The sequence below is a fragment of the Vespa crabro genome, chromosome 4 (assembly GCF_910589235.1).
Source record: "Vespa crabro chromosome 4, iyVesCrab1.2, whole genome shotgun sequence".
Lineage (NCBI taxonomy): Eukaryota > Metazoa > Arthropoda > Insecta > Hymenoptera > Vespidae > Vespa > Vespa crabro.
Genome location: NC_060958.1, coordinates 6,796,406 through 6,805,768, shown reverse-complemented (window position 1 = coordinate 6,805,768; position 9,363 = coordinate 6,796,406). Strand labels below are relative to the sequence as shown.

The 9,363-nt window shown below is 29.0% G+C and overlaps 1 protein-coding gene across 2 annotated transcripts; it reads left to right on the top strand.

The window, feature by feature from the left end:
• The first annotated feature begins 214 nt into the window (after positions 1–214).
• On the top strand, positions 215–9,056 carry LOC124423719 (cilia- and flagella-associated protein 58-like). Of its 2 annotated transcripts, XM_046961790.1 has the most exons (12): positions 215–323; positions 440–504; positions 1,294–1,380; positions 1,614–1,742; positions 1,850–2,082; positions 2,809–3,085; positions 3,368–3,600; positions 3,766–4,177; positions 6,163–6,433; positions 7,016–7,530; positions 7,888–8,112; positions 8,261–9,056. In XM_046961790.1, the coding sequence occupies exons 2-12, from the start codon at positions 472–474 to the stop codon at positions 8,525–8,527; spliced, it is 2,682 nt and encodes an 893-aa protein (XP_046817746.1). In that variant the 5' UTR covers positions 215–323; positions 440–471; the 3' UTR covers positions 8,528–9,056. The 2 variants fall into 2 exon arrangements, with proteins under 2 accessions (XP_046817746.1, XP_046817748.1); XM_046961792.1 differs by lacking the exons at positions 215–323; positions 440–504 and adding an exon at positions 619–831.
• The last annotated feature ends 307 nt before the right edge of the window (positions 9,057–9,363 follow it).

Genomic DNA, 9,363 nt, shown 5'->3' with positions numbered 1-9,363 from the left:
AACGGGTAAGTATTATTTTATAGAACAATTTAAAAAATTTCAGAAATATTGATTCCTTTCTGCTTCCAGTAGACAGAAATCATTGACGCAGGAATTTAACCAATATCGTCCCTGGTAACCATAGAAACAACAAAACCATAAAATCAACAAAACGAAATTATACGATGCATAATATCCACTTTACAAACGTTTCTCCATGTACACCGTGTACTATGTGCAAACGTTGTTTCGTACACCCTTTAAAAAAATTTTAATAAAGACAAAACGTAGAATTAAATTTTACCTACATTCTAACAATTAGGATTTTTATTTTTATTAAAAAGGTAAGCCGTTTGTATGATCTTAAATGTATGAAAAAAAAAAAAAAAAAAAAAAAAAAAAAAAAAAAAAAAAAAAAAAAATTATTTCTTATTATATATCATAAATAATTTAATTGCAGGTAATAAAAAAAAAAAAAAGAGAAAGATCATCATGATGGACATGGAAATGAACGCTGGTTTAGGTGTAAGTACAAACTTTGATTATTTAAAAATATTAACTCGACGAATAGTTTGAATGATCGAAATTATCGATATATCGAAGTGATCGAGTGATTCATTGGTCGCCTATCTTTTTTGTTTGTGTTTTTTTTTTTTTAATTCTTCAATATCGTCGTATCGATTCAACATTTCCTATTTGTAACTTTTATACGTTTTTCTAACAACAATGACGAAAGAATTCGAAACGAACAAGGACGGAGAAGAGGAGAGTACGAAGAGGAAAATGAAATCCGATGTTAATACAATTGAGCTTATATATCGTGTAACTTAACCTAACCGCGCAACTGGAGCGGTAAGCACAGTTCAACGAAGTTTTTAACTCCTTGTAACATTGTTCTAATGAAAGGAAAAGAAAAGAAAAGAAAAGAAAAAAAAAATAAATAAATGAATAAATAAAAGAAAAAGAAAAATAAGAATGAATGAATAGTTCACAGTATAAAAAAAAAAAATTCACAAAAAATATTAATTCGATGATCTGGTATAATATACATATCCAAAGAAATATTTTAAATTTGTATTTCATTAAATATTCGCGCGTTTGGTCAGCTATATGAGAGTAAGAGAAAAAGAGAGGGAGGAGAGAGAGAGAGGAAGGGAGAGAGGGAGAGAGAGACAGAGAGAGGGAGATGAAAACATTTAAATGCCGAATCAAGATCGATTTACGATCGACCGCGTCAATGGCGCGGCTAGGTGATGATATAATCGAGGAAACTTTCTTTGAAGTATTTTTTCACAACTTTCACGATCCTTTCAGGACGATGAAAGCGAGAGTAGTCAATCATCTTCAGAGGGTAGTTCAGCGAGCAGTACGTTTTGTAACTTAGAAAATGACTATGCTAGGGTGAGCGATTGATCGATATATATATATATATATATATATATATATATATATATAATATATATACTATATATATATATAATATATTATATAATCTTTTATATTATGTTATCAATATTACTAATGGTATTATACCTATATTATTGATTATAATACTCTAATATTATATAATATTATCAATATTATATATTATATATATATATATTTTATTTTTTTTTTATTCACATTTATTGTAGATCATAAAAGAAATGAAGACAAATGATGCTTTAGCAGCATTCGAGACCGACTATAAAAGACTTTTTGAGTCCTTATATAAGTCTCATAAAAATGAAAAAGAACTCATGGAGAAATGCAATTCATTGACGGTAGTTTTCTTTGAATATATATACGTAATAAAAAATATATATTTCGATGAGGATCCATTGTACGATTTACATATATATATATATATATATGTATATAAATTTATCAGAACGAGATAATCGAGAATACACAACAAATAAATGACCTGAAGAAAAACATTGAAATTGATTCTTCCGAGATCGTAAGGCTTAAACAGGAGATTGAGAAGGCTTTGAAATTAGCGGATGCTGCACATACGCGTGAACAAAATGCACAAGAAGTTATTGACAATCTAAGATTGAACATAACGAAATTAGTTCGTGAAATCGAAGTGAAGAACAAACAACTTGCTGGGGAAGATGAGTAAGTACGTCAATTAACAATTAACTATTCGTTGATTGTTAGATAATTCTTATATTTGGAAAAGTATTAATTTTAGATGATTAAAATTTTTTTCTTTGAGAGATTGCGATGGGATCATATCGATACCGGTATATAAATATTATTCCGAATGGTCGTATATATACGAAAAAAATTTTTTTTTTATACTTATTATTTAAATTAATGAACAATGAACACGTTGGTAATTAATATTCGTTGTTAAACGTTGGCCGTTCCCGATTGCCATTAAAAGGTACACAAGATGAGTAACGACGAGAACGGGGTGTAGCGATTTTATTGAAAGTATTTTTCATTAAATTCGTCTCGCGTACACCGAATAAAAACCAGGGAAAACGTGTGTCGGTTACAAAAAAATGTGGAAATAAAATCAGTTGAAATACATATATATATATATATCATACATGAATGCATATATATATATATATATATATATATATATATATATCTACACACACACATATATATTTATACGCATATATATACACATCATGTATACTGTGTATATATATATATATATATATATATATATATATATATATATAAAATATTTATATATATATATGTATGTATGTATGACTGATGCATCGAGAATATCTAATTATCGCATAATTGATATATATATATATTTTTTTTTTCTCTTTGAGTTTAATTTTCCTTATTATTAAAAAATATTTATAAAAATTGTAGTTCTGGTGTAAGCAAACAAAAAGAAGCCTTATTGAGAGAAAAAGAAAAATTATTGGGTGAGATGATGACGTTGAAGGGACGATTAAAAAATATGTCCCAATATATCGAGGAACTCGAGGAGAAGAACATTATGGCAGATCAGAAGATTAGCGAGATACAAGAGACATTGGACATACGTACGAACGAAGTTTCGAGAGAGAAGAGAGGAAAAGAGAAAGCGGAAGAGGATTTTCGTCGAATGGAGAATGAACTTCTTATAAAGACTGAAGATCTTGAGGTAAGGTTGATATCTATATCAGGCTAAACATTTAGTCGGAAGATTTAAGCTGAACGTTCAAGCTGAATATTTAGATTGAACATTCAGATTGAACATTCAAATTGAAAATTCAGGCTAAACATTCAAACTGTACATTCAGGTTAAATATTCAGGTTAATCATCCAAGCTGAACATTTAAATTGTATATTCAGGTTTGAATACTCAGGTTGATTATTTTACGAATAATACAATCAAGAATTTGATTAATTTAATTAAATTCAAAATTCTTTTCGAATTGTTTAGAGTACTAACGAAACATTGAAAACTGCTACCGATAACATTAAGAAGTTAGAGAATATGTTGAAGGAGCAAAAGATAATAGACGATAAGTTGCAGAAAGAATTGAATAGGCTTACGGTGAAAAATTTAACTATTCAAACGAATTTGGACCATGCGAATACACAGATCGATGCATTGGAAAAGGATATTATTGATAATGAGAAAATATTTAAAATGACGAAGAATGAACTTAATAGGTATAAGTCAGAATGATATTTTATATTGTATGCTACTGATACTATCGAATTTTTTTTTTATCTTCTTTTATCCTTTTTCTTTTTTTCTTTCTTTTTTCTTTTCTCTCTTGTCTTGAATAACAATCTAAAACATGACATTATTCGTCTTGATTTTGGATATTTTAGAACAAAGGAGGAAAGCGCGAAAAATAAGTCAGATAAGGATATATTGGAGAAGAAATTTTTGCGACTTAATTATGAAAAAAGCAAATTCGAACAGGAAACGAAACAGGCAATTATAAATTTGAAGAATGCTGATCACGAAATAGCAATGTATCAAAAGCAACAAATGGAGGATAAGAAACAATACGAGCTGTTAACTCGCGATAAGAATATTTTGGCAAGGAACAATGAGAATTTGAAGGAACAAATTAGAGCTTTTGAACAAGATATAATGGTGTACAATATAAGCCGAAAGAAATTGGAACGCGAGCTTAATAATAGTATATATAGAGAGATCGAATTAAAAAAGGAAATCGAAACGATTGAAAAGGAGAGAGATAAATGTAATTTTCAAGTGCGGGAACTCGTTGAAAAAGTAAGTAAATGTGTGTGTGTGTGTGTGTGTTTTTGTGTATGCGATTTTTTGTTTTTATCTTTTAATTATTCGTCAATCATATATCGAATTTAAACACGTCATTGTTTAAATTAATACATTTTGCATTCATAGAATATATATTCGTCGCTTATGTATTAGTCGCATTAACGAAACAGTTCATTTTTCCTTTTTTCTGTTTTTTTTTTTTTTCCTTCATTCTCGATCTAATTATTGGACAATTGTGTGTGTTTCGACAATAGCCCGTGCTATGTGCATAGTGAACAATTAATAACGTATAACGATAATTGTTCGTTGTGAAATAATGCAGGGGAAAACATGTGAAAACACATTGATGAATAAATCGGTTCAAAGTGGAATTTAAAGTACAACAATGGTCTTGTTAATCTCATGGAATCGTTTGTCTCGAACAAGGTCAACATTAAATATATAAATTAAAATATTTTCGTTGAATACGATCTCTTCTTAATGATTTCGTTTCTTCCTTTTTTTTTTCTTTTTTTTCTTCTTTTTTTTTTTTTTATTTATTTATCTATTAATTTTTTAATCCCAATGAGATTTGCTATTACTTGTTAGATAAATATATATATATATATTCCTTTTATTAAATCAAATATGTACTTTTAATATATAATATTTGATAGAGCAATACGTATTTTAATCATATTACAAGGATTTATCCTTTTTTTCTTTACCATTCGTTTTCTTTTTCTTTTTCTTTTTGCCTTCAAAAATTTTATAACATAATATAACTCGACGTCTATAATAGTTTAATTAAATGCTTCGTGGAAGATGCTTCTTCTTATGCTTAAAATTTTGAATAATAGAATTCGTAAATACACATATACATACATACGTCGGTATATATATATACACGTAAAGATGTAAATTCATATAATCTTCTGAATATGTAGCAAGCACAGAATGAATGAATATGGAAGGTTCGGTAAGATCGATAAAACGCATCACTGGCATGTACATGTATACATACATACTTATATACAGGGCATATATATATATACATATACATTAATACATACATACATACAATATGAAAATGTGCGAGTGCGGCGGTGTGCCGAAAGCTCGAAAGCTGTTTTATATATACATACATATATATATATATATACTTTATCTGAATATACTTTGTAACGATTCTTTCTATTCATGGACCGAAAAAAAGAAGAAGAAGAAGAAGAAGAAAGAAAAAAGAATAGAAAAGAAAACGAAGAGAGAGGAATGTTGAGATTTATGGGATTTCTTTTCGAAAGAAAGTTTATGAAAGAGAGAGAGAGAGAGAGAGAGAGAGAGAAAGAGAGAGAGAGAGAGAGAGAGAGAGAGAAAATTCGAATCTTATCTGTCGATCTTTCGAAATCTCCTTTCCTTCATCGAGTTAAGCGTTAAGGATGATATACCGATTCGAGATTAAATGAAAGACCGGCTCACACAATATCATTCATAAATCTCTTCGATCTCTTTGCTCGAGTAAAAAGGTTGTCTATACCATGAAAAGGACTTCGACGTGCTTTTTGGTAGAACGTTATCCAAATATCAAGCCGAATAATACACAAGCCTTCTCAACCTTCTACTTTATATTATTATAGACAGGATAATACTCGAACGGAATATCGAACGATGTTTGCCTTGTCTAGAAAGAGAGAGAGAGAGAGAGAGAGAGAGAGAGAGAGAGAGAGAGAGAGAGAGAGAGAGAGAGAGAGAGAGAGAGAGAGGGAGAGAGAGAAAGAAAAAGTTTAAGAAAAAATTGTTCTCTTTTCTTTTTTCTTTCTCTTCTCTCTTTTTTTTTTTTCCTTTTTTTTTCTTTTTTGTTTTCTTCTTTCTTCTTTCACATTTTCATTCATTTTTTTCTTTCTTTACCTCTTCGTAAATTCGACAAAAGACACAAGTAAATTACTATATTAAAAATTATGTGGTAATAGATTTTAATTAAATAATAATTATTTACTTAGATCGACGATTACGTAAGCGAGATCAAGGTGAAACAAGTAGAAATCTCGGATTATAACAAAAGACTCATTGAGTCTGACTCGAAATATCGTCAACAACAGAACTTATTTGAGATCGTTCGTGCCGAGAGGAATACTTGTCAGAAAAGCTTAATGGTAGCGCATGACGATATTCAGGAATTTAAGAGCAAATTACAATTAACGACACAACAGATTGAACAATTGAAGGAGGAGATTTCCATGAAGGAGGCTGATTTGATCAAGAAAGACTTTGGTGAGTGATAATTTTTAATTGATCCATCGAATAAATTCATATGTTTTAATATTTATGAAATATTATATTATTTGGCGGGGTAGAGGGGAGGAGGGAAGAAAGAGTGTTGGTAGGTTATTCTTCGCATGGTTTCGAAGTGATTTTGAAAAAAAAAAAGAAAAAGAAAACAAAAAAGAAAATGAAATAAAAATAAGAGAGAGAGAGAGAGAGAGAGAGATCGACGTACACAAAATATTTTACCATCGGCTTGTCGATATTTTCAATATAAAAAATACCAGCGTCGTTTATTCAGATATAAAAAAAAAAAAATTACTAAACCTTTTTCTATAATAAAAATAACATTGGACGGATATAAATTTATTCGGATGCAAGATGTCAAACATTTTCTTTTTCTTGTTTCTTTTTTTTTTTTTTTTCAATAAAAAATACAATGGCACGATATTACTTATATTCAGGCGCAAGATATCGAAAATATTTTCAATCAATAAAATTATCTGTATTATTTGTAAATATTACAAATACAAATTGAGAATAAAATACTGATTACTTTAAACAATTTATTTGCCGATGAAAATATTTCAGTACTTGGAAGGGTCGAAGCGGAAAAGGAAACGTTAAAAGTTGATCTTCAATCTGCACGTAAGGATATCTCAGATTTGAGACGTGAAATCGACAAAATGAAGCAAGAGGAAAAGCGTCTACGACAGACTATACATGAAGCCGATAGAGACATAGCTCGTCATAAGAAGGATATCGATAATGTCATGAACGAACGCAATATTCTTGGCACGCAATTGGTTAGACGAAACGACGAGCTCTGTTTGCAATATAACAGGATGAAGATATTGAACGGAACGCTTCAACGTGGTAAACAACAATACAATGAACGCCTTGAAGATATCAGATTGCTCAAGCTTGAAGTGAACAAGCTTAGAACTGAAAAAGTCTTATTAATGAAAAGCATAAATAATACGTCCGACATGCGTTATGAGATTTTTCATTTGAACAGAAATCTTACTAGGGAAAGATTAAAGGTCATGGCTCTTGAGGAAGAAATGCAAACGCCATTGAATATTCATCGTTGGCGAAAACTCGAAGTGACTTTTTTTCTTTTCCATTTTGATTATATCGCTTTGTCTGGAAAATTTCTGTCGGATTATAATGTTTCATTAATGAAGCATAAAATTGAACTATATCAATGAATTATACAATATGTATATATATATATATATATATATATATATATACGCATATATATATATACGCATATATATATGTGTATGTATAAAGATTTGGTCAAATTCCTTCTGTTTCAATAAACAAATCAACAAAACTGAAAGTTTTTAATAATGTTACACGTTCGAATTTTCCGGACAAGTGAAATTTAAAAAAAAATAAAAAGAGCAAAAAATCACGAGTGTACTCTAATTAATATCGCACACATTTTTATACAGTTCTCCGATCCATCATCCTATGAAATGTTGAGCAAGATCCAATTACTTCAAAAGAGAGTTATCAAGATGTCAGCATTGATAATAGATAAGGAAAAGAGAGTACAGGATACTGAGAAGTTGTACATAAATCTTCGTGAGATTATGGCTAAACAACCGGGGCCACAGATAACGATGGCCTTGAATAAAACGCAAAAGGCGTTAAGAGATAGAGGGAATAAGATGAAGGTATATAGATTTTTAATTTTAATCTAGGATATCAGGATAATATTTTTTATTTATTTTAATTTTTATTTTTCGATCCTTCTTTCTGTTCGTTTTCTTTTCTTTTCTTTCTTCTTCTTTCTTTTCTTTTTTTTTTTTTTATTATACGCAGTGTCTCGTTTCCGAGCTGAACATGTACGAAGTTGAAATAAAGGAATACAAATTCGATATCGAACGTATGAGCAAAGAAATGTGCGAATTAAAGACGAAGTATTACGCACAGAAAAGAAAATTGCAAAAGGTTAAAGAAAATAAATCGAAGTCCTTGACGGAACCAATTTTACCAGCTCTACCGATGAAACAAAAGAAATTCTTTGGTGGTGGCTTCAATATGACAATGCCCACGGCAAGATCATCTTCTGTTTTGGATTCTGCATAAATAGTTGAAAAAAAACGTCAGAAGTATATATAACGAAATATTTAGTATATATATCTATACATATACATATGTGTAAAGTGGAGAAATAGGTATGATTATTTTGAATACGTCCATCAAATCAGAATTCAAAAAAGTAATTTGTTTATTAATTATTTATTAATTAATGTAATTTTATGAATCGATAGCAAATCTGAATTTTGTCTTCTTTCTTTTTGGCGAAATAAAACGAATTTAGTTCGTAAGAATTTGTTTATAAAAATTGTTTATAACAATTTGTTAATTAATCATTAACAATAACTTGAAAAAAATATATATAAAGAAAATTCTACCTTTTTTTAAATAACATTTGATTCAAATCCCTACGATCTTTAGTTTCGGAGATATACCCTTGTAAATGGAAAACGTGGTTGTTAACAATGTAATAAAAAAAAATTAAAATTAAAAAGAAAAAAAAATGGTTCTTTTGGTAAAAAAAATAACTTATTATTAATTTATGTAATTTTATAAATCGATGGCAATTTGTAATCTCTTTTTTTTGGCCAAATAAAATGATTTTAGTATGTAAGAAATTGTTTATAAAATTTATTTATAACAAATTATTAATTAATTATTGCAACAATACATTGGAAAAAGTAGAGAAAATTCTGCCCTTTAAAATGACATTCGATTTAATTTTATACGATTTTTAGTTTTGGAGATATTCTCATACAAATCTATGATATTTTTACTGACCCACTGACCTATATAATTTCATTCAGTTTGGCTCGGTAACACACTGACCTACATAAATTCCAAGAATTTACGTGACTCAGCTGGATTTTACTATTACTACTACT